Source organism: Ranitomeya imitator, chromosome 2 (assembly GCF_032444005.1).
Source record: "Ranitomeya imitator isolate aRanImi1 chromosome 2, aRanImi1.pri, whole genome shotgun sequence".
Lineage (NCBI taxonomy): Eukaryota > Metazoa > Chordata > Amphibia > Anura > Dendrobatidae > Ranitomeya > Ranitomeya imitator.
In genome coordinates this window covers 148,589,563-148,613,990 of record NC_091283.1, presented here as the reverse complement: position 1 = coordinate 148,613,990, position 24,428 = coordinate 148,589,563, and the positions used below count along the sequence as shown (strand labels likewise).

The window sequence follows — 24,428 nt, the reverse complement described above, 5'->3', positions numbered from 1 at the left end:
TATGAAACTGTCTGATCAGCAATGCTAAATGGGTGTGGTTGGGGCGTGGATATGGGTGTGACTAGTTGTGAAATGGGTGTGGTCAAGGGTGTGGCCTAAAATTTGCCGCGGCGCACTGCAACCTTTGTCCCTCTTTCCCTTCTTCAAAAGTTGGGAGGTATGGCTGACACCCTGCTACATCTGTCACAATCGGTGTTGGCACCGACCATGGCTGCTTAACTCTTTAGATGACTGCAGAATCTAAATAGTTAACAAAGTATGGGGGCTTCCTCTTTAACCCCATCGGCATCCTGCGATCATGACTGTGTGGTCCTGATGGTTGCTATGGCGATTCACAGCCATAAAGTTGGCTATAGGGACCTGTTCAGATGTTAGCAACATTTAGATGGTAAAAATCATGTTTAATTCCTGTCATGTCGCTTTGCATTAATTCCTGAAATATGAGGGAAATGTTATTTATCAATGTTTTGGTGTGGTGTGACGGAGCCAATTTAGATCTTAATGACCGGGCCAATATTTACAATTCTGACCACTGTCATTTTATGAGGTTATAGCTCTGGAACGCTTCAATGGATCCCACTGATTCTGAGACTGTTTTCTTGTGACATATTGTACTTTATGATAGTGGTAAAATTTCTTCGATATAACTTGCATTTATTTATGAAAAAAAATGGAAATTTGGCAAAAATGTTGAAAATTTTGCAATTTTCATACTTTTAATTTTTGTGCCCTTAAATTAGAGAGTCAAGTCACACAAAATAGTTAATAAATAACATTTCCCACATGTCTACTTTATATCACCACAATTTTGGAAACATAATTTTTTTTATGTTAAAACGTTATAAGGGTTAAAAGTTGACCAGCGATTTCTAATTTTTCCAACAAAATTAACACAACCATTTTTTTTTTTTGAGACCACCTCAAATTTGAAGTGAGTTTGGGGGGGGTCAATATAACAGAAAATACCCAAAAGTGACACCATTCTAAAAACTGCACCCCTCAAGGTGCACAAAATCACATTCGAGAAGTTTATTAACCCTTCAGGTGCTTCACGAAAACTAAATCATTTTTGAAGGAACCAGTGAAGATTTTACTTTATTACAAAAAAATTACCACTTAGGAACCAATTTTTGCGAGGGTACACAAAATTGGCTGGAATAAATGGCGTTGGCTTCGCGCCGCAGCCTCCGCGCGTCCCACCCTGGCCCAGCGCCGCAGCCTCCACACGTTCCATCCAGCCCTGCTCCGCCTGGTCACACTATCATTTTTTTAATCCTCTCCGTATACAGGAGTGGATGTGCAGCTGTCAGTAAATCTGTGTTTTTCCCTGTACATGTAGGTTATGTCTGCAGCATGTAACTGTAGCATCAGGATGGAGAGATTACAGCGGCGCACCCGCAGCAGATAACGGGAGCAGCAGCTGGTGGTGGAGATCGGTTACATGGCGGTATAATGTGTCTACATCCATGGATTACATGTCCTGCAAACCCGCGGCTCCGATCATCTACTGCCTGTAATATACCTGGGGACAGGCAGAGGCGCTGCTTATCACATCCTCTTCTCAGTGGAGGCTTGGGGTGAGCAGTACATAGCGGGTGGGAGATTACTGTTATATGTACAGCAGAATTATAACACTGTTCTCTGCAGAGCAGCACATATAATATCCCTATAGTATCTTATCACAGATGGCGGCACACATACTGGGGAATGGCAGATAACAGAGGACGCTGACGTCTTCCCGCGCCATGCTCCTTGAATCCCACTGTATAGGATGTGCTGTGGCAGAGGTTCAGTTGCGGCTCCAGAGTGGTTGGGGACTACTGGCTGGTGTCTATTATACAGCGAATAAACATGGTGTCGTCCTTAACGTACGTGCTACTTGTGGACAGCAGCTTGGAGAGCGGGCAGAAGAGCGGGCAGCCGCTGGCTACATTCATGTCAGTCACCGGGCGCTGGAAGGAGACAGACGTGGGGTCAGGACGGAAGGCGTCAAAGACGTGCTCACGGTTACCCTGGTCCAAAAGCATGAAGGTCACCTGCAGGGCAAGAACAGGGACAAGGTCAGAGCTCAGAAAACAGTGTGAACCTGTGGGAGACCCCCACAATAATGAGGTAGCCCCAGAATTCATTTTAGTGATTGCCAAGCAACATGAGACAGCAACAGTGCCACAGATTGTACACATGTCGGCACAACACGACACCATTTATGCAAGGGTGGCACGGGGCTCACCTTGTGCCTGAACGGCCATGGCAGCAGGACGTCGTATTCACCCTTCATGATGGCAAAGAACAGTGAGATGTGCGATCCCTTCCCAGTGCCGTCTCCGTTCAGGTAAATGCGCAGACACACCTTGTAGCCGTACCTCGCCGTGTAGAAGGCTGCAACCGGAGGGAAGAGCCAATGTTATGTGACATTGTGCTGCTGGACTCGCCGGGATGTGACTGACCAGTGTGGGGAGGATCTCCGCACCGTGCGGGGTCCAGACTCCTATACATGTCTCGGGACCTCCAACATGGACAAGTCTGGATATACTCAGTGCACAGATTCTGTATTCTAGCACCGCTGATCTCACACATGTACCGAGTAGTGACCGCAGCTCTGGAGGATAAGACACCATGTAACAGTAGAAAAGTGACTGCAGTTCTGGAGGTGATTGGAGGAGAAGACACCTTGTAACAGCAGAATGTTGACTGCAGCTCTGGAGGTGAGTGGAGTATACATATTTTCTTAGTGACATAACATGAGGTAAGCCCATGACCGACCGGTGGAGGTTCTTACTGGCAGGGCCGGCATTAGGGGCAGGCAGACCAGGCAGCTGCCTAGGGCCTCCGCTCCCCCAGGGGCCCCCAGCTAGCGGCACATCATGCAGCCTCTATGGGACCCCTGTGAGGCAGGGGGTCCGCCTGCTGCCAGCGCCGCCGCTACATTGAACTATACTGGCGTCTACCGATACAGTTCAAAGCAATGATGGAAAAGAGAGCATCAGCTGATGCTCCCTCCCCCATCATTCCCCGCTCTGCGTCTGACACTGCGGGTGCGTGATGATGTCTTCGCGCACTCGCTGTGTGCCAGGCAGTGCAGCCGCCGAGACAGGAGCAGCGTGGGCACAAGGAGAGGTGAGGATTGTGTTGTTTTTTTTTGTTGTTTGTTTTTACTATAACAGTGCGTACTGGACTGTGGGGCCATTCTCGGGGGGGGGGGGGGGGAGGGGGGATGTGGGCTGTGCTGTCTACTATGCAGGCTGTGCTGTATACTATGCGGGCTGTGCTGTATACTATGTGGGCTGTTATATACTATGCGGGCTGCTGTATACTATGCGGGCTGTGCTATATACTATGTGGGCTGTGTTATATTCTATGAGGGAGGCTGTGTTATACTATTGGGGGTATATTCTATTCTATGGGGGAGGCTGTTATATTCTATGTGGCTGTGTTATATGCTATGGGGGTACATTATACATTATATTCTGTGGGGGGCTGCGTTATATTCTATGGGGGGGCTACATTATATAATATGGGGAGGTGGGCTGTATTATATTCAATGGGGGCTACATTATATTCTATGGGGGGCTGTATTAGATTTTATGAGGGAGGATTGCATCATACTCTTTGGGTCTACATTATATTCTATGGGGGGCTGTTTTATATTTATATTCTACTAGATGGTGGCCCGTTCCAAACGTATTGGGTATTCTAGAATATGTATGTAGTTTATTTATGAAGATTTCAGAATAATGCAATGATTACACAGGATTCAGCCAGCCGGGCGCAACCAATTAGCAAAGCGTGGTTCAAATCCCGTGCCAATTCGCGGCCGGACTGTGTCTGGTCGCGCCCGGCCGGGTGCGACCAATCAGTGAAGACAGGGCAAGCTCCAGATTTTTGAGGGCCCCGGGCGAAAGAGTCTCACAGCCCACGCAGTATATAGCACAGCCCACGCAGTATATAGCACAGCCCATGTAGTATATAGCAATGTGGGCACCATATCCCTGTTAAAAAAAGAATTAAAATAAAAAATAGTTATATACTCCCCTTCAGGCGGCCCCCGGATCCAGCCAAGGCCTTTAGCGATGCCCTTCGCGATGCTCCGTTCCCAGTAATGCCTTGCGGCAATAACCCGTGATGATGTAGCGAGGAGCGGAAAAGGCTGCCGCGGACGCCGGAAGGTGAGAATATAATGATTTTTTTTATTATTTTGAACATTATATGTTTTTACTATTGATGCTGCATAGACAGCATCAATAGTAAAAAGTTGGTGACACAGGGTTAATGGCAGCATTAACGGATTGCGTTACACCACTTTATGCCTTGGAGTAATGCAGTCCGTTTAACGGACTGCTGAAACGCTATGTGGGCGCTGACTGGAGGGGAGTAGGGAGGGGCCAATACGCGGCCGGACTGTGCCTGTCGCTGATTGGTTGCGCCCAGCCGACCGCGACCAATCTGACGCGGGATTTCTGTGACAGACAAACAGACGGAAATGGACCTTAGACAATTATATATATATATACAGTGGGGCAAAAAAGTATTTAGTCAGTCAGCAATAGTGCAAGTTCTACCACTTAAAAAGATGAGAGGCATCTGCAATTTACATCATAGGTAGACCTCAACTATGGGAGACAAACTGAGAAAAAAAAATCCAGAAAATCACATTGTCTGTTTTTTTAACATTTTATTTGCATATTATGGTGGAAAATAAGTATTTGGTCAGAAACAAAATTTCATCTCAATACTTTGTAATATATCCTTTGTTGGCAATGACAGAGGTCAAACGTTTTCTGTAAGTCTTCACAAGGTTGCCACACACTGTTGGTATGTTGGCCCATTCCTCCATGCAGATCTCCTCTAGAGCAGTGATGTTTTTGGCTTTTCGCTTGGCAACACGGACTTTCAACTCCCTCCAAAGGTTTTCTATAGGGTTGAGATCTGGAGACTGGCTAGGCCACTCCAGGACCTTGAAATGCTTCTTACGAAGCCACTCCTTCGTTGCCCTGGCAGTGTGCTTTGGATCATTGTCATGTTGAAAGACCTATACACGTTTCATCTTCAATGCCCTTGCTGATGGAAGGAGGTTTGCACTCAAAATCTCACGATACATGGCCCCATTCATTCTTTCATGTACCCGGATCAGTCGTCCTGGCCCCTTTGCAGAGAAACAGCCCCAAAGCATGATGTTTCCACCACCATGCTTTACAGTAGGTATGGTGTTTGATGGATGCAACTCAGTATTCTTTTTCCTCCAAACACGACAAGTTGTGTTTCTACCAAACAGTTCCTTTTTGGTTTCATCAGACCATAGGACATTCTCCCAAAACTCCTCTGGATCATCCAAATGCTCTCTAGCAAACTTCAGACGGGCCCGGACATGTACTGGCTTAAGCAGTGGGACACATCTGGCACTGCAGGATCTGAGTCCATGGTGGCGTAGTGTGTTACTTATGGTAGGCCTTGTTACATTGGTCCCCGCTCTCTGCAGTTCATTCAGTAGGTCCCCCCGCGTGGTTCTGGGATTTTTGCTCACCGTTCTTGTGATCATTCTGACCCCACGGGGTGGGATTTTGCGTGAAGCCCCAGATCGAGGGAGATTATCAGTGGTCTTGTATGTCTTCCATTTTCTAATTATTGCTCCCACTGTTGATTTCTTCACTCCAAGCTGGTTGGCTATTGCAGATTCAGTCTTCCCAGCCTGGTGCAGGGCTACAATTTTGTTTCTGGTGTCCTTTGACAGCTCTTTGGTCTTCACCATAGTGGAGTTTGGAGTCAGACTGTTTGAGGGTGTGCACAGGTGTCTTTTTATACTGATAACAAGTTTAAACAGGTGCCATTACTACAGGTAATGAGTGGAGGAAAGAGGAGACTCTTAAAGAAGAAGTTACAGGTCTGTGAGAGCCAGAAATCTTGATTGTTTGTTTCTGACCAAATACTTATTTTCCACCATAATATGCAAAAAAATTGTTAAAAAAACAGACAATGTGATTTTCTGGATTTTTATTTCTCAGTTTGTCTCCCATAGTTGAGGTCTACCTATGATGTAAATTACAGACGCCTCTCATCTTTTTAAGTGGTGGAACTTGCACTATTGCTGACTGACTAAATACTTTTTTGCCCCACTGTATATATATAGATGAGGGGTGATTGCATCGTACTCTGAGGGTCTACATTATACTATATGAAGGGGCTGCATTATATTCTATGGCGGGTTGCATTATACTCTGGGGTGGTTGCATTATACTTTGTGGGGTGGCTGCATTATACTATATGTGGGCTGCATTATACTGTATCGAGGACTATGGGGAATACATTATACTATTTGAAGAACTATGTGGTGCATTATACTATGGGAAGTGAATTGTACTACATGGATGACTATGGAGGTGCATTATACTATATGGAGCACTGTGAAGAGTGTATTATACTATGTGGAGTACTGAGCAGTGTATTTTACTATATGGAGGACTATGGGAAGTGTATAATAGTATATGGAGCAGTGTATTATACTATATGGAGGACTATGGGGTGTGCATTTTACAATATGGAGGACTGTGGTGCACATTATACTATGTGGAGGACTATGGGGTGTATTATACTAAACAAGCAAAATGCTGAATATTCATCGAGTGATTGGATTGTTTATGCCGGAACAAAAATCATTGTTCTCAGCAGCACATCGCCGGTGTAAACTGTAGATGTGCTGCTGATAACATGATACTGTTTGGTGATCTGTTAGTGATCTACTAGTGATCATTCTGTCCCCATCATTCCTTCTCAGATGGTGGAAAGAGGCTGGGAAACAAGCATTGAATGATTTCAATATTGTCGATCACACTCATTTAGCGGCCTGAACTCAGCGCTTGTAAATACAACCGAAATGCTTCTGTGAGATGTGCAATATGTTAGCATTTTGGGGCCCCATTTTAAACTTTGCCTAGGACTCCACTTTTCCTAAAACCAGCCCTGCTTACCGGAGGAGTAGAGGCTGATGGCCATTCCTTCGCTCGCAACCTGACACTTTCTCTTGAAGTCGGAGATTTTCCACAGAAAAATTCCATCATACGACGTCTGCTCCAGAGTCGTCATCTGTGCATGTAACTCGTTAATCTGGATGTTGTTCCTGGTGATTGTGCATTGAAAATCTGAGATCTAGAGGCGATAAAAACATGTACGCAGCTGTGAGGGTCAGGAACAGTGAGGACTCGGTGGTGTGCCCCCCGCTACACAATGAGCCTGCGCTTTACAGATGGGAGACGGCGTCATGGGGCAGAGACTGACTGACCTCTGACAGCATTATGGGAGACGGCGTCATGGGGCAGAGACTGACAATGACCTCTGACAGCATTATGGGGGACGGCGTCATGGGGCAGAGACTGACAATGACCTCTGACAGCATTATGGGAGACGGCGTCATGGGGCAGAGACTGACTAACCTCTGACAGCATTATGGGAGACGGCGTCATGGGGCAGAGACTGACTGACCTCTGACAGCATTATGGGAGACGGCGTCATGGGGCAGAGCCTGACTGACCTCTGACGGCATTATGGGAGACGTCGTCATGGGGCAGAGACTGACAATGACCTCTGACAGCATTATGGGAGACGGCGTCATGGGGCAGAGACTGACTAACCTCTGACAGCATTATGGGAGACGGCGTCATGGGGCAGAGACTGACAATGACCTCTGACGGCATTATGGGAGATGGCGTCGGGCAGAGACTGACAATGACTCTGACAGCATTATGGGAGACGGCGTCATGGGGCAGAGACTGACAATGACCTCTGACCGCATTATGGGGGACGGCGTCATGGGGCAGAGACTGACAATGACCTCTGACAGCATTATGGGGGACGGCGTCATGGGGCAGAGACTGACAATGACCTCTGACAGCATTATGGGAGATGGCGTCGGGCAGAGACTGACTGACCTCTGACAGCATTATGGGAGACGGCGTCATGGGGCAGAGACTGACTGACCTCTGACAGCATTATGGGAGACGGCGTCATGGGGCAGAGCCTGACAATGACCTCTGACGGCATTATGGGAGACGGCGTTGGGCAGAGACTGACAATGACCTCTGACGGCATTATGGGAGATGGCGTCGGGCAGAGACTGACAATGACCTCTGACGGCATTATGGGAGACGGCGTCATGGGGCAGAGACTGACAATGACCTCTGACAGCATTATGGGAGACGGCGTCATGGGGCAGAGACTGACAATGACCTCTGACATCATTAGCTCTCGATTTCTCACCTTCGCCTCGCAGGTCTGCACTTTGCGGTGCTGCTGCTCGATCTCCTCCAGAGCTGCGCTCAGTTTGGCGCTGGACACGTCAATCTCTCTGTTCATCACCATGATGATGTTTTCTGCCACCTGTATCCGGGCTTCCAGTGCACATATCCTGGCCATCAGGTTAGACCCGGTCGCTGAGCTGTCGTGGTCTCCGCTGTCCGTGGCGATCCCTTTGTGTGCAGACTCTCCATTATGGTTCTTTGTGGGTAATTTCTTGACTTCTCTATTGTGGTCCAAGTATCCATTTTCCGTTACCACAGCAGCTGGGGTTTTATTCTGTATCTGCAGTAACACCGGTAAAAGCAGAGCAATGTGCGCCACTGCCGCCGACTGCTCATGTCCTGCCATTTTGTCTCTGCTCCCCTTGAAAGTGACAAAACGAAAAGAGTAATGGGGTGACCCTCCTCTGTAGAGTTCAGGACAATCATAATGAATAGTTAACTTGTAATATTCCTAGAGACCTAGGATAGTGAAGGGTTAATAGTGGAGCTCTCATGGGAGAAGAGTGCATCAATAAAGTCCTGCTTGATACAGAATTTTGAGTCTGAATCCTTCATACAGTATGTGAGGAGCTCCCTCTAGTGGTGACTGTATATAGATAATTCTCTGAGGCGCCCCCTCTAGTGGTGGCTGGACATGTACACATCCATCATATATGAGGGGCTCTCTCTGGTGATGACTGTATATAGATAATTCTCTGTATGTGAGGCGCCCCCTCTAGTGGTGACTGTATATAGATAATTCTCTGTATGTGAGGCGCCCCCTCTAGTGGTGACTGTGTGTATATACAGGTGCTTCTCACAAAATGAAATTAACTTTTTGATGATATTCTATTTCAGCTCTTCAATACAAAAAGTGAAACTCCTATATTAGAGTGATCTATTTCAAGTGTTTATTTATGTTAATGTTGATGACTATGGCTTACAGCCAATGAAAACCCAAAAGTCATTATCTCAGTAAATTAGAATAATTAACAAAAAAAACCTGCAAATGTTTAAAATGGTCTTTTCTCCCTCTCAAACCCTGAGCCACATTGGTTTGGGTCCTGTATTTACTTAAATCTTAGCCCTCTACCACTCCCCCTCAACCAAGCTAAAAATGAACAGCGCTCTTTCTGCCCCCATTACTATAAAGAATGGTACTTGACAAGATTGCCCCATCTCCCCAATGTTGTATATCCTGATAATGGAGCATCTTATGGAGGCCATACGTGTTAATGATGCGATGTGCTCACCTTGTACTGAGCGTCTCCTCCCTGCAAGCCCCGGATCCAAAATGGCCGCGGGGCTAGTTCCGGGTCCTGCAGGCTCTGTTAACTAAGCTTCAGGGCACGCCAGATTGCTGATCTGACACAGTGCTCTGCAAAGTGTCAGATCAGCGATCTGTCACTATACAGTGATGTCCCCCCTGGGACAAAGTAAAAAAAAAAAAATTTTTAGATGTGCAAAAAAAAATTTTTTTAAAAAAATAACTAAATAAAGAAAAAATATATATATATTGTTCAGATAAATACATTTCTTTATCTAAAAAAAACAAAACAATAAAAGGACACATATTTTGTATCGCCGCGTCCGTAATGACCCGACCTATAAAACTGTCCCACTAGTTAACCCCTTCAGTGACAACGTAAAAAAAAAAGAGGCAAAAACCAAACGCTTTATTATCATACCACCGAACAAAAACTGGAATAACACGCGATCAAAAAGACAGATATAAATAACCATGGTACCGCTGAAAACGTCATCTTGTCCCGCAAAAAACGAGCCACCATACAGCATCATCAGCGAAAAAAAAAAAAAGTTACAGTCCTCAGAATAAAGCGATGCAAAAATAAATATTTTTTCTATAAAATAGTTTTTATCGTATAAAAAGCGCCAAAACATAAAAAAATGATATAAATGAGGTATCGCTGTAAACGTACTGACCCGAAGAATAAAACTGCTTTATCCATTTTACCAAACGCGGAACGGTATAAACTCCCCCCAAAAGAAATTCATGAATAGCTGTTTTTTGGCCATTCTGCCTCACAAAAATCGGAATAGAAAACGATCAAAAAATGTCATGTGCCCGAAAATGTTACCAATAAAAACGTCAACTCGTCCCGCAAAAAACAAGACCTCACATGACTCTGTGGACCAAAATATGGAAAAATTATAGGTCTCAAAATGTGGAGACGCAAAAAATATTTTTTGCAATAAAAAGCGTCTTTTAGTGTGTGACGGCTGCCAATCATAAAAATCCGCTAGAAAACCCGCTATAAAAGTAAATCAAACCCCCCTTCATCACCCCCTTAGTTGGGGAAACAAAAAAAAAATTTAAAAATGTATTTATTTCCATTTTCCCGTTGGTGTTGGGGCTAGGGTTAGGGTTGGGGCTAAAGTTAGGGTTACATTTACGGTTGGGATTAGGGTTAGGGGTGTGTCAGGGTTAGGGGTGTGGTTAGGGTTATGGTTGGGGTTTGTGTCAGGGTTAGGGGTGTGGTTAGGGTTACCGTTTGGATTAGGGTTAGGGGTGTGTTTGGATTAGGGTTTGTTAGAATTGGGGGTTTCCACTGTTTAGGCACATCAGGGCTCTCCAAACACGACATGGCGTCCGATCTCAATTCCAGCCAATTCTGCGTTGAAAAAGTAAAACAGTGTTCCTTCCCTTCCGAGCTCTCCTGTGCGCCCAAACAAGGGTTCCCCCCCACATATGGGGTATCAGCGTACTCAGGACAAATTGGATAACAACTTTTGGGGTCGAATTTCTCCTGTTACCCTTGGGAAAATACAAAACTGGGGGCTAAAAAATTTTTGTGAAAAAAATTTTTTTTTTATTTTCACGGCTCTGCATTATAAACTGTAGTGAAACACTTGGGGGTTTAAAGCTGTCAAAACACAGCTAGCTAAGTTCCTTAGGGGGTCTACTTTCCAAAATGGTGTCACTTGGGGGTTTCAATGTTTAGGCCCGTCAGGGGCTCTCCAAACGTGACATGTTGTCCCATCTCGATTCCAGTCAGTTTTTAGAATGGTGTCACACTTGGTTATTTTCTATCATATAGATCCCTCAAAATGACTTCAAATGTGATGTGGTCCCTAAAAAATATTGGTGTTTTAAAAATGAGAAATTGCTGGTCAACTTTTAACCCTTATAACTCCCTAACAAAAAAAAATTTTGGTTCCAAAATTGTGCTGATGTAAAGTAGACATGTGGGAAATGTTACTTATTAATTATTTTACATGAAAGTTGGAAAATTGCAAAATTTTCAAAATTTTCGCCAAATTTCCATTTTTTTTTTTCACAAATAAACGCAAGTTATATTGAAGAAATTTTACCACTATCATGAAGTACAATATGTCACGAGAAAACAATGTCAGAATCGCCAAGATCCGTTGAAGCGTTCCAGAGTTATAACCTCATAAAGTGACAGTGGTCAGAATTGTAAAAATTGGCCCAGTCATTAACGTGCAAACCACCCTTGGGGGTAAAGGGGTTAAGATCAATCTCGAAATATATGAAGCCATGAATATTTCCCTACCCTTGCAAATGGTGAATATTCTGAAATCTAATTTTCCATTTAAATGACCCTCAAATAATCATATTAACTACGTGAGCGCCCTTATTTCTGCAGATTTATCAGAGTTGTTTGACTTGAACTTTGGTAGATTTTTGTCCAGATTGGAAGGGGATCTTAATTCCTGGAACTATGGACAGTCCTCCTGGTTTGGCCGGGATAACATCCTCAAAATGACTGTATTGCCTAGACTTTTGTATTTACTACAAAGTATCCCGATATATTTCCCATCCTCCTTCTGGATGAGGGTCCAACGTAAATTCAGTCAATTTGTTTGGTCTGCGGGACACCCAAGAATTTGTAGTGAAAAAAAAAAACAGAATAGCACTAAGAAAAACGTTTATACTCACTGGTGGAGAAGGTAATTTCTGAGTCAGCGTCACCTTGCCCGGTGAATCCATGGTAGTGGGTGTGCTTGCTTGGAGACACATGTACAAAGATCCAAGTTGAAAAGAAAACTAGGTCTAGGATATTTTTTCTCTACATTTGCCAATCATTTAGAATGGGTGTGCCCCCTTTCTTCGTTTGAATCCCTATGCATGGCTCCCACTTATCCTGTGCATGCAGACACCCTGCAGAAACACCACAATTGGTGGTAACACCGAACGCGGGCGTTCAATACCTTTGATGCCGCTGTCAGTATTGTCAGCGAAATCGAACGGCGTCACAGAGGGAGGTAGCTGCTCTCTGCGCAGAACAGCACAATGCGATTGCATTGTGCTGATGGTCTCTATGGTGACCTCGGGTTGAAAGATGGCCGCAAAAAGCATTGCAAAGTATTAGATCAGAGATCAGGGCATGGAAAGTTGATGCCCTATCCTGGGAAAAGGTAAAAAAGTTTTTAAAACTTTGTATTCAGTCGCCATGACAGCACAGACGAGAGAGGGGATCCGCCCTTCAGGGACAGGAAACCTACAGACATAAAAGGGCGGAACCTCTCTCCCGCCTCAGTTGTTTTCCTGTCCCTGACAGGGGACCCTGCAGACTTACCTTAAGAAGAGATACCCAGGCTCGGCAGGCCGGTTCAGGAAGCGGGAAGGCCCCTTCCGCGGTCGGGTCCGGTGTACTGGAGGTGCCACACCAGAGGGCTGTGGGGGTAGGCAGCAGCAGGAGAAAGCAGCCTTCAGGGGGAGTGCTGACTTGGGCGTCCCATTTTTGGCACGGGTATCTATGGCCGTGGGAGGCCCTGCTCTCCGGAACAGTGCGGATTGGCTTATGGGCAGCATACCGGTGTATCGCATGTGTAGTACATGCCGGTGTGTTGCGAGCCCGGCGTGGGCAGATGCCGGTGTGACGCAAGTGTCGGGCGCAGGCCGGCGTGGCGCGCATATCGGGCGCAGGCCGGCATGGCGTGTATGGCGGCACAGGCCGGTGTGTTACACAGACCGGCGGTTCGAGTGGGGGAAGTGATGCGCCAGAAGGGGCAGTCCTTGGTGATGCGGCGGGTGGCGCGGCTTGATGTCGCACAAGACATGCGCAGTTCGGGCCGCGGCGGTGAGCAGGAGAGAAGGTCTCTGTGGGACGTCCCAGATGACCAGCGGGGGGCGGTCTCACGGTGACAGGGAACGGCATAGCAGGCGAAGATATCGCTGATGCTGATGGGGTACGGGAGACAGGTAATGCAGCAGTCGGGAGGCGGAGGCCTAAAGTAGGGGGCGATCTCGGGGGGGGGGGGAAAGGGGCCTCCCAAGGGCAGGTGTGTTATGATGCGGTGGTCTAGGAGCAACATGGAACGAGCTCTGAGGGAAGTGGTAACTGTACTGACCGCAGACCCTAAGCTCAACACAACACTAGAAGCAGCCGTGGAATGCTCCTAACTCTCCCTAGGCATCTCGTCACAGCCTAAGAGCTAACTACCCCTGAAGACAGTAGCAGGAAAACTATCTTGCCTCAGAGAAAATCCCCAAAGGATAGATTAGCCCCCCACAAATAATGACTGTGAGTGGAGAGGGAAAAGACATACACAGAATGAAACCAGGATGAGCACAGGAGGCCAGTCTAGCTTGAAAGATAGGACAGGATGGAACACTGTGCGGTCAGTATAAAACACTACAAAAATCCACGCAGAGTAAACAAAAAATCTCCACACCTGACTAAAGGTGTGGAGGGTCACTCTGCTTCCCAGAGCTTCCAGCAAGACAGAAAATACTTCAAACTGATAATGCTGGACAAACAAAGCACAGAAAGGATAAGTCCACAAACTATGGACAGAAAAAGTAAGCAAAAACTTAGCTTTGCTGAACTGATCAGGATAACAGGGAACTCCAAAGAGATCTGAATCCAACCAGGAACCATTTACAAGTGGCACTAGCTGAAGGAACAGCCAGGCTTAAATAGCCGAGAGAGGAGATAAGTGGAGGCAGCTGACAACAGCTAACTCCAAGGAGCAGCCATGCCACTTGAAACCACAAGAGGGAGCCCAAGAGCAGAACTCACAAAAGTGCCACTTACAACCACCGGAGGGAGCCCAGGAGCAGAATTCACAACACAGGTGTGCCAGACAATTAAATTGGATTAAACCTGCTGACCCCAGCTGGGGGAGGTACCTGAGGGGGAAGCCAGCTTTTTAAGGAATCCTAATGAGCAGCCACATGCTTCCTATCCATAATGGAGTCACAGGAGCCATTGCAGCCAGAGCAGCAGGATCAGCTCTTAGAGAAGCCCCAAGTAAGGAGTACCCAGCGGCGATCTAGTGGCAATAGTCGGCCGGCAGGAGACAGATCGGGTTAAAAATCTAAAGCCAAAGAGTCCTCAAGCCGTAATGATGAAACACTGGCTGAGAAGGACCCCCGCAGTCTACGGTACCACTCAGTTACTATGTAGGGGTAAGTGATCGAGAAAGTTCACTTAGTGATGTGTGTCTCCCCTTATATTCCCTCTCTCCATGTCTATCAGGGGAAAAAACAGTCCACTAAATCTAAGCATAGACAATGTGCTGAATGTGGTAATGTGGAGTTCCTCTCCCGGCTGACCACATAAAGAAGCTATATGGACCATGTATTCAGTGTTTAATAGCGGAGGAGATGCCAGACTTCGCTACCAGCCTTAGGCTGGGTTCACACTGCGTTGTGTGAACCCGTTTAACGGACTACGTTACACCGCGGCATAACGCGGTGTAGCGTAGTCCGTTAATGCCGCCATTACTTGCAATGGCGAACGCATCGCTAGCGCATGCCCACAATGGGTGTGCACTAGCGATGTGCCGTCATTGAGTGATTTGTTGAACGGACTGCACAACGCAAGTGTGAACCTAGCCTTAAGCACATGATCAGACAAGCGGTCAGGGGTTCAGTTAAATCCCTGTCTTGGGATAGAGAAAGTAGAGGAAGAGAGCCTAGATGCCCGATTTCAGTGGAGGACAGTGACTCAGGAGAGCTAAGATCAGATTCTTCTCATTCATCATCATCATCTTCAGACACTGAGGCCGGTCATTCATGTTTTTCTTTTGACCGGATAGACCGGCTGGTCAAAGCAGTAAATAATACCATGGGGATTGAAGAAACCCAATCAGAGAAATCTATGCAGATGTTTAAGGGGCTAGATCGGAAAGCTCGCAGATGTTTTCCGGTGGTGGACAAAGTGAGCTCCCTTATTACATGAGAATGGAAGAAACCTGAGCGGATAGGTTCTCTTCCACCATCATTTAAGAGGAGATATCCATTTGAGGAGGCGGCATCTTCAGCATGGGATAAAGCCCCAAAACTCGATGCTGCGGTGGCTAAGGCTTCCAAGAAATCCTCGCTACCTTTTGAGGATTTGGGAACTTTAAATGACCTGCTGGACAGGAGAGCCGATGTGTTTAAGGGAGCTTGGGAAACATCAGCGGGGGCTCTCAGGCCGTCAATTGCAGCCACCTGTACAGCACGTTCTATGATGGTATGGCTGGACAGCTTAGAGGATCCACTTAAGAACAAAACTTTGAGGAATGAGATCTTATCCTCTCTTCCTATGATTCAGGGAGCAGCTGCTTATCTTGCGGATGCATCGGCAGACTGTGAAGCTAGCAGCCAGATCTGCGGCCCTATCTAATTCAGCCCATAGGGCCATTTGGCTGAAATGTTGGCCGGGCGATATGCAGGCCAGGTCAAAACTGTGCAACATTCCATGTAACATAGTAACATAGTTAGTAAGGCCGAAAAAAGACATTTGTCCATCCAGTTCAGCCTATATTCCATCATAATAAATCCCCAGATCTACGTCCTTCTACAGAACCTAATTGTATGATACAATATTGTTCTGCTCCAGGAAGACATCCAGGCCTCTCTTGAACCCCTCGACTGAGTTCGCCATCACCACCTCCTCAGGCAAGCAATTCCAGATTCTCACTGCCCTAACAGTAAAGAATCCTCTTCTATGTTGGTGGAAAAACCTTCTCTCCTCCAGACGCAAAGAATGCCCCCTTGTGCCCGTCACCTTCCTTGGTATAAACAGATCCTCAGCGAGATATTTGTATTGTCCCCTTATATACTTATACATGGTTATTAGATCGCCCCTCAGTCATCTTTTTTCTAGACTAAATAATCCTAATTTCGCTAATCTATCTGGGTATTGTAGTTCTCCCATCCCCTTTATTAATTTTGTTGCCCTCCTTTGTACTCTCTCTAGTTCCATTATATCCTTCCTGAGCACCGGTGCCCAAAACTGGACACAGTACTCCATGTGCGGTCTAACTAGGGATTTGTACAGAGGCAGTATAATGCTCTCATCATGTGTATCCAGACCTCTTTTAATGCACCCCATGATCCTGTTTGCCTTGGCAGCTGCTGCCTGGCACTGGCTGCTCCAGGTAAGTTTATCATTAACTAGGATCCCCAAGTCCTTCTCCCTGTCAGATTTACCCAGTGGTTTCCCATTCAGTGTGTAATGGTGACATTGATTCCTTCTTCCCATGTGTATAACCTTACATTTATCATTGTTAAACCTCATCTGCCACCTTTCAGCCCAAGTTTCCAACTTATCCAGATCCATCTGTAGCAGAATACTATCTTCTCTTGTATTAACTGCTTTACATAGTTTTGTATCATCTGCAAATATCGATATTTTACTGTGTAAACCTTCTACCAGATCATTAATGAATATGTTGAAGAGAACAGGTCCCAATACTGACCCCTGCGGTACCCCACTGGTCACAGCGACCCAGTTAGAGACTATACCATTTATAACCACCCTCTGCTTTCTATCACTAAGCCAGTTACTAACCCATTTACACACATTTTCCCCCAGACCAAGCATTCTCATTTTGTGTACCAACCTCTTGTGCGGCACGGTATCAAACGCTTTGGAAAAATCGAGATATACCACGTCCAATGACTCACCGTGGTCCAGCCTATAGCTTACCTCTTCATAAAAACTGATTAGATTGGTTTGACAGGAGCGATTTCTCATAAACCCATGCTGATATGGAGTTAAACAGTTATTCTCATTGAGATAATCCAGAATAACATCCCTCAGAAACCCTTCAAATATTTTACCAACAATAGAGGTTAGACTTACTGGCCTATAATTTCCAGGTTCACTTTTAGAGCCCTTTTTGAATATTGGCACCACATTTGCTATGCGCCAATCCTGCGGAACAGACCCTGTCGCTATAGAGTCCCTAAAAATAAGAAATAATGGTTTATCTATTACATTACTTAGTTCTCTTAGTACTCGTGGGTGTATGCCATCCAAACCCGGAGATTTATCTATTTTAATCTTATTTAGCCGGTTTCGCACCTCTTCTTGGGTTAGATTGGTGACCCTTAATATAGGGTATTCATTGTTTCTTGGGATTTCACCTAGCATTTCATTTTCCACCGTGAATACCGTGGAGAAGAAGGTGTTTAATATGTTAGCTTTTTCCTCGTCATCTACAACCATTCTTTCCTCACTATTTTTTAAGGGGCCTACATTTTCAGTTTTTATTCTTTTACTATTGATATAGTTGAAGAACAGTTTGGGATTAGTTTTACTCTCCTTAGCAATGTGCTTCTCTGTTTCCTTTTTGGCAGCTTTAATTAGTTTTTTAGATAAAGTATTTTTCTCCCTATAGTTTTTTAGAGCTTCAATGGTGCCATCCTGCTTTAGTAGTGCAAATGCTTTCTTTTTACTGTTAATTGCCTGTCTTACTTCTTTGTTTAGCCACATTGGGTTTTTCCTATTTCTAGTCCTTTTATTCCCACAAGGTATAAACCACTTACACTGCCTATTTAGGATGTTCTTAAACATTTCCCATTTATTATCTGTATTCTTATTTCTGAGGATATTGTCCCAGTCTACCAGATTAAGGGCATCTCTAAGCTGGTCAAACTTTGCCTTCCTAAAGTTCAGTGTTTTTGTGACTCCCTGACAAGTCCCCCTAGTGAAAGACAGGTGAAACTGTACAATATTGTGGTCGCTATTTCCTAGATGCCCGACCACCTGCAGATTTGTTATTCTGTCAGGTCTATTAGATAGTATTAGGTCTAAAAGTGCTGCTCCTCTGGTTGGATTCTGCACCAATTGTGAAAGATAATTTTTCTTGGTTATTAGCAGAAACCTGTTGCCTTTATGGGTTTCACAGGTTTCTGTTTCCCAGTTAATATCCGGGTAGTTAAAGTCCCCCATAACCAGGACCTCATTATGGGTTGCAGCTTCATCTATCTGCTTTAGAAGTAGACTTTCCATGGTTTCTGTTATATTTGGGGGTTTGTAACAGACCCCAATGAGAATTTTGTTACCATTTTTCCCTCCATGAATTTCGACCCATATGGACTCGACATCCTCATTTCCTTCGCTAATATCCTCCCTTAAAGTGGACTTTAGACAAGACTTTACATAGAGACAAACCCCTCCTCCTCTCCGATTTTTACGATCCTTTCTAAACAGACTGTAACCCTGTAAGTTAACTGCCCAGTCATAGCTTTCATCTAACCATGTCTCGGTTATTCCCACTATGTCAAAGTTACCCTTAGTTATTCCCACTATGTCAAAGTTGTCCCTCTCTCCGGGACAACAAAAAACCACAATGACTGCCGCATCGGGTGGGAGGCAGGCTCTTAACCTTCTATCCGGCTTTGGAAAAAATTTCCAATAGTCCATGGGTCCTAAGCATTATTAGGTCAGGATTAAAATTTTATTTTCACGAAATTCCTCGGAATAAGTTTCTTTTAACGCATATCCGTTCTTAACCTACAGAACAGTTGGCATTAGAATCTGAGGTTCAGGAGCTCCAACGGAAAGGTGTATTGATAAAAGTTCCGGAAGCACAAAGAGGTAAAGGGTTTTATTCCCCCCTCTTTTTGACTAAGAAGCTAGACAATTCTTTTCGTACTATTATCCACCTTAAAGGCTTGAATAAATTCTTACTGGTCCAATCATTCAAAATGGAGTCTGTAAAAACAGCAATAAAGCTATTATTTGACAAGTGTTTCATGGTCGTCTTAGATCTTAAAGACGCCTATTATCATGTTCCCATACATACAGACCACCAACAGTTCTTAAGGGTAGCAGTTTTACTAGGGGGGAAAATAAAACACTTCCAATACAGGGCACTCCCCTTTGGAGTTGCAGTGGCTCCCTGTGTTTTTACAAAAATAATGGTGGAGGTCATGGCACATCTTCATGAACAGGATATTTTTGTGGTGCCATATCTAGATGACCTGTTAATCATAGGTAACTCAGATTCACACTGCTCGACCCAACTAGCGAAAGTAATTTCAACCTTGCAGAATTTAGGATGTATTATTAATTTAAAAAAATCACGTTTACAGCCTTTAAGAATACAGGAATTCCTGGGGCTCATCCTAGACTCGGGGTTGCAAGAATGTCGTCTGCCAGACGCAAAGGTGGAAAAAATTTGACGACAAGCACTCAAGGCAGTCAATAATCCGTCAGTCACATTAAGAGGTGCAATGTCGCTGTTAGGCTCACTCACGTCTTGCATCCCAGCGGTGCTTTGGGCCCAGTACCACACCATAATCCTACAGTGGGATGTACTGTGCAATACTCGTCGGTTAGAGGGCCACCTTGATAATAAATTTTCCCTGTCTGAGGCGTCTATACAATCCCTACGTTGGTGGTTACACATACCAAACCTGCGTACAGGTGTTCCCTGGATAAATCCTATATCTCGAGTAGTGACAACAGATGCCAGCCCTAGCGGCTGGGGGGCACATATGGGTGATATGTGGGTCCAGGGGGTTTGGTCACATTCCGAGCAAACCTTATCTTCCAACCTTAAGGAGATTTTAGCGGTAGAACGAGCTCTAAGTCATTTCCTTATGTACTTACAGGGCCGACACGTCAGGCTATTTTCAGACAACCAGGTAACGGTAGCTTACATTAATCATCAGGGGGAACTCGGTCCAGGTCTTTAATGGAAGTGGCGGGTCGTATCTTTCAGATAGCAGAGACTCATTTACTGTCACTCACATCGCTTCATATAAAGGGAAAACACAACATCATGGCCGATTATCTAAGTCGCAAGAAGCTCAGACAAGGGGATTGGGTTCTAAATCACAGCGTCTTCAATCAGATCAAACTTCTATGGGGGTGTCCAGACATAGATCTCTTCGCCAGCAAAGAAAACAAAAAGACTCACCGGTTTTGCTCCCTAAACCCCAGAGAAAACCCGTATGCAGTGGACGCACTCTTAATCCCATGGCATTTCAATCTAGACTATGCGTTTCCTCCGTTTGAACTTGATCCCGTTAGTTCTGAGGAAGATATGGGAGGACAAAGCGTGGGTAGTCTTGATAGCGCCATTCTGGCCCAGGAGGCCGTGGTTTGCTTGGCTGAGGAAGATGTCCATTTCTCAGCCTTGGATTCTCCCAGAACTTCCAGACCTTCTCTCCCAAGGTCCAATCCTCCATCCATGAGTGTCCAATTTACATCTGGCGGCGTGGAATTTGAAGGGGCATTACTAAAAAAAGAAAGGTTTTTCGCAAGAACTGGTTAATACCTTACTGAAAAGCAGAAAGGCTTCCACGACAAATATTTATGTTAAAATATGGAAAAGATTCTTGACTAATTCAGGATCAGAGATTGGTCAAAAAATCTGTGTTGCTAAGATTCTGGAGTTCCTGCAGAGAGGTTTAGATATGGGTCTTGCTACAAGCACCCTTAGGGTCCATGTGTCGGCCTTGGGGGCGCTATACAATCGTAATTTAGCTAGCAATTATTGGATCGCTAAATTCATCAAGGCAGCGGCCAGGTCGAGACCCATGGTTAGAAAAAAACTAGCCCCGTGGGATTTAAACTTGGTACTTTCAGCTCTAACTGAAGCCCCATTTGAGCCGATTGACTCTGCTTCTATAAATGTCCTGTCCTTTAAAACAGCGCTTTTAGTCGCCCTCACATCAGCAAGGAGAGTTGGCGACCTACAGGCCCTCTCTAGACAACCTCCATACATTCAGTTTAGAGATGATAGAGAAGTATTAAAGACTGATCCTCTGTACCTTCCAAAGGTAGCGTCAAAATTCCAAAGACTGCAGGAGATAAATCTCCCCACCTTTTGTCCCAACCCCACAAATCAGAAAAAACTAAAACTTCATTCATTAGATGTTAAAAGATGTCTGCTTAGATATATTACAGTAACATACCCTTGGAAAAAGGATAGTTCTTTATTCGTGTCTTTTCAGGGAGTCAGAAACGGATTTCGGGTGTCTAAAAACACTTTAGGTAGATGGATTAGGGAAGGGATATCTTTGGCTTATTCAGCAGGTGGCCGAGAAGTCCCGGAAGGTATAAGAGCTCATTCAACTCGAGCCATGGCGACATCCTGGGCGGAAAGGTCGGAGGTGTCGATTGAGGACATATGTAAAGCGGCCACATGGTCATCTCCTTCTACTTTAAGCATTATAGACTAGATCTGGGTGGCTCCTCCGATCTCACGTTTGGTAGAAGGGTGCTGGAAGCAGTAGTCCCTCCCTAAGATCCTCTTTCTCTGTAAATCTCTCGTCTGTGCTGTCATGGCGACTGAATAAATACTCACGCTACTTACTGGTAGCGGTGTTTTTCAGGAGCCATGACAGCATCCTTATATTTCCTCCCTTTATGCTAATATGGCTTGACACCACTTGTTTATATAGAAATCTTTCTTTAGTCACATGGGTGAAGTGTATAAATTATTTATGTACTAACTAATCGGGGTGGTCCTCTCATGCTCTGTAATCCAACTGAGGTGGAAGAGAGGTGCCGCCCTTTTATGTCTGTAGGTTTCCTGTCCCTGAAGGGCGGATCCCCTCTCTCATCTGTGCTGTCATGGCTCCTGAAAAACACCGCTACCAGTAAGTAGCTTGAGTATTTTAAAAATATTTAAAAAAATAAATCACAAAATAATGAACAAAAATAAAAAGATATATCAATAAATATATTAAATTTGTTTTCAAATTAAATATAATATAACAAAGTACACAGATTTGACATTGCTTCCTCCAGAACAACTGAGCTATAAAACTGTCACACTAGTTTACCCCTTTAGTGAACAACGTAAAACAAAATGGCAAAAAACAATGCTTTTTCATAATACCGCCAAGCAAAAAGTGGAATAATGCGCGATAAAAACACAAACGTAAATAAAATGGCATTGCTGAAAACGTCATCTTGGCCCACAAAAAAACTAGCCGCCAAACCGCTCCATCAGTGGAAAAATAAAAGTTATAGCTCTCAGAATAAAGCGATGCAAAAATAATCATTTTTTTTATAAGAGTTTTTCTTGTGTAAAAAGACCAAAACATATAAACAAGACCTAAATGTGATATCGCTGTAATCAGAGACTCGAAGAATAAAGCTTATCACTTTTACAACACTGTAAAAAGCATTAAAAAAAAAACCTGAATGGCTTGTTTTTGTTTATTCTGCCTCCTAAAAATCAGAATAGAAAGCTATAAAAAAAAAAATCATGTGCCCTAAAATGATACTAATAAAAACTCCAACTCATCCAGCAAAAAAATAAAAAAAAAATGTAGAAAAATTATAGCTCTCAAAATATGATGGTGCAAAAACTAGTTTTTGCAATAAAAGCACCTTTTATAGTGTGGGACAGCAGCCAAACATGCGATACCAGATTTATATCAGGTTTTTTATAATGCCACCGACCCGAAGAATAAAGTCGCCAAATCACTTGTAGCTCATGAGGAACGGCTTAAAAAATAAACCCAATTCTTCACCTGCTGTTGATTTGTTCATTCTGCCTCCCAAAGATCGCAGTAGGGCTCGGTGCACATTTATCCTGCACTCTGTGTTGAGCGCTTACACTGGGGTTTCCATGTAAATCTCTGAAATACATGATTCAGACAGAACCCCCGGCAGAAGATTCCCTACAATGAGGCAGATGGAGGCACTGTGGACACTGGGTGGCCAATTTTCCAGTGAAAGCCATTTTTTTATGCGTTCAGAAAGTGCCGTCGACTGCAGTTTTGTGAACTTCTGAAAAGAAGGGCAACGCTGAACAAAAGCCATTGTTCAGAGTGCCTCTGCTTCTGCCTTATAGTGAATGGATCATTCAAGGCTTTCATCTGAATTGCACCGCTCGGAGATTTAGATGGAAGCCCCGATATAAGTGCTCAGCGTAGAGCGCCAGATAAATGTGATCCCAAGAGTTATGTAAAATGTTCCTAACAAAAGCTTCAAATCAATCCACAAAAAAAGCAAGTCCCCACTCAGGCCCGTCATCTGTTATCAAAATATAGGGGGCTTCTACAGGTATACACATGCATATTTGTGTGTGATGAGCTCCCTCTGGTGGTGACTGTGTATACACATGCACACTTTGTGTGTGAGGAGCTCCCTCTAGCGGTGACTGCTTATACACTCACATTTGTGTGTGACGAGCTCTCTCTGGCGGTGACCTGTGGTAGATCAGCTCACTCAGCTGTACACGGAGTTAGACACAAGAACACTGTCTCTTCAAGATCTTCCTTGGTTTATTATGTGCAGCATAAACCAAGCTGAAGCAAAAAGTAAATGCGGCCCTCTGGGCAATAACAAAACAAAGTGGTATCACAAAGCAGAGTCCTTATGGTGGCGGGGATCAGCCCACTCAGGGTTAGCAAGACCCTCAGTTCAAGTTTATTCACAAATACACAAACTTCTTTGGAGTGTTCTTCTCCAGACACTGAACACCCTCTGCTTCTGGAGGCCAACTATTTAAGCCCCAGACCACAGTTCGGGGTGGAGATAAGGTGGACAACCTCCTAACCGCTCTATGGTTGTCCACAAAAATCAGCCCTTCAAACAAATTGGCTATTAACCCATTGCAGCACTTTATGTGCTGAAGGAAAACATCTTTGTATTATATCACTGAAGCCATTAACCGTAGTTAAACATATCTCCCCTCTAGCACCTTACCAGTGACTTTGTCACACTGTAAAGGGAAAACACAACATCATGGCCGATTATCTAAGTCGCAAGAAGCTCAGACAAGGGGATTGGGTTCTAAATCACAGCGTCTTCAATCAGATCAAACTTCTATGGGGGTGTCCAGACATAGATCTCTTCGCCAGCAAAGAAAACAAAAAGACTCACCGGTTTTGCTCCCTAAACCCCAGAGAAAACCCGTATGCAGTGGACGCACTCTTAATCCCATGGCATTTCAATCTAGACTATGCGTTTCCTCCGTTTGAACTTG

General features: G+C 44.8%; 1 protein-coding gene across 1 annotated transcript in view; it reads right to left on the bottom strand.

The window, feature by feature from the left end:
* Positions 1 to 1,071: 1,071 nt before the first annotated feature.
* TRAF1 (TNF receptor associated factor 1) overlaps positions 1,072 to 24,428 on the bottom strand; it is a 33,994-nt gene continuing 10,637 nt past the window's right edge. The window contains exons 7-10 of the mRNA XM_069747432.1: positions 8,248 to 8,649; positions 6,963 to 7,140; positions 2,231 to 2,379; positions 1,072 to 2,036 (exon numbers count right to left, since the gene is read on the bottom strand). Coding sequence (XP_069603533.1) covers positions 1,818 to 2,036; positions 2,231 to 2,379; positions 6,963 to 7,140; positions 8,248 to 8,649 — 948 coding nt within the window. The 3' untranslated portion in view covers positions 1,072 to 1,817. The remainder of the gene's footprint in view (positions 2,037 to 2,230; positions 2,380 to 6,962; positions 7,141 to 8,247; positions 8,650 to 24,428) is intronic.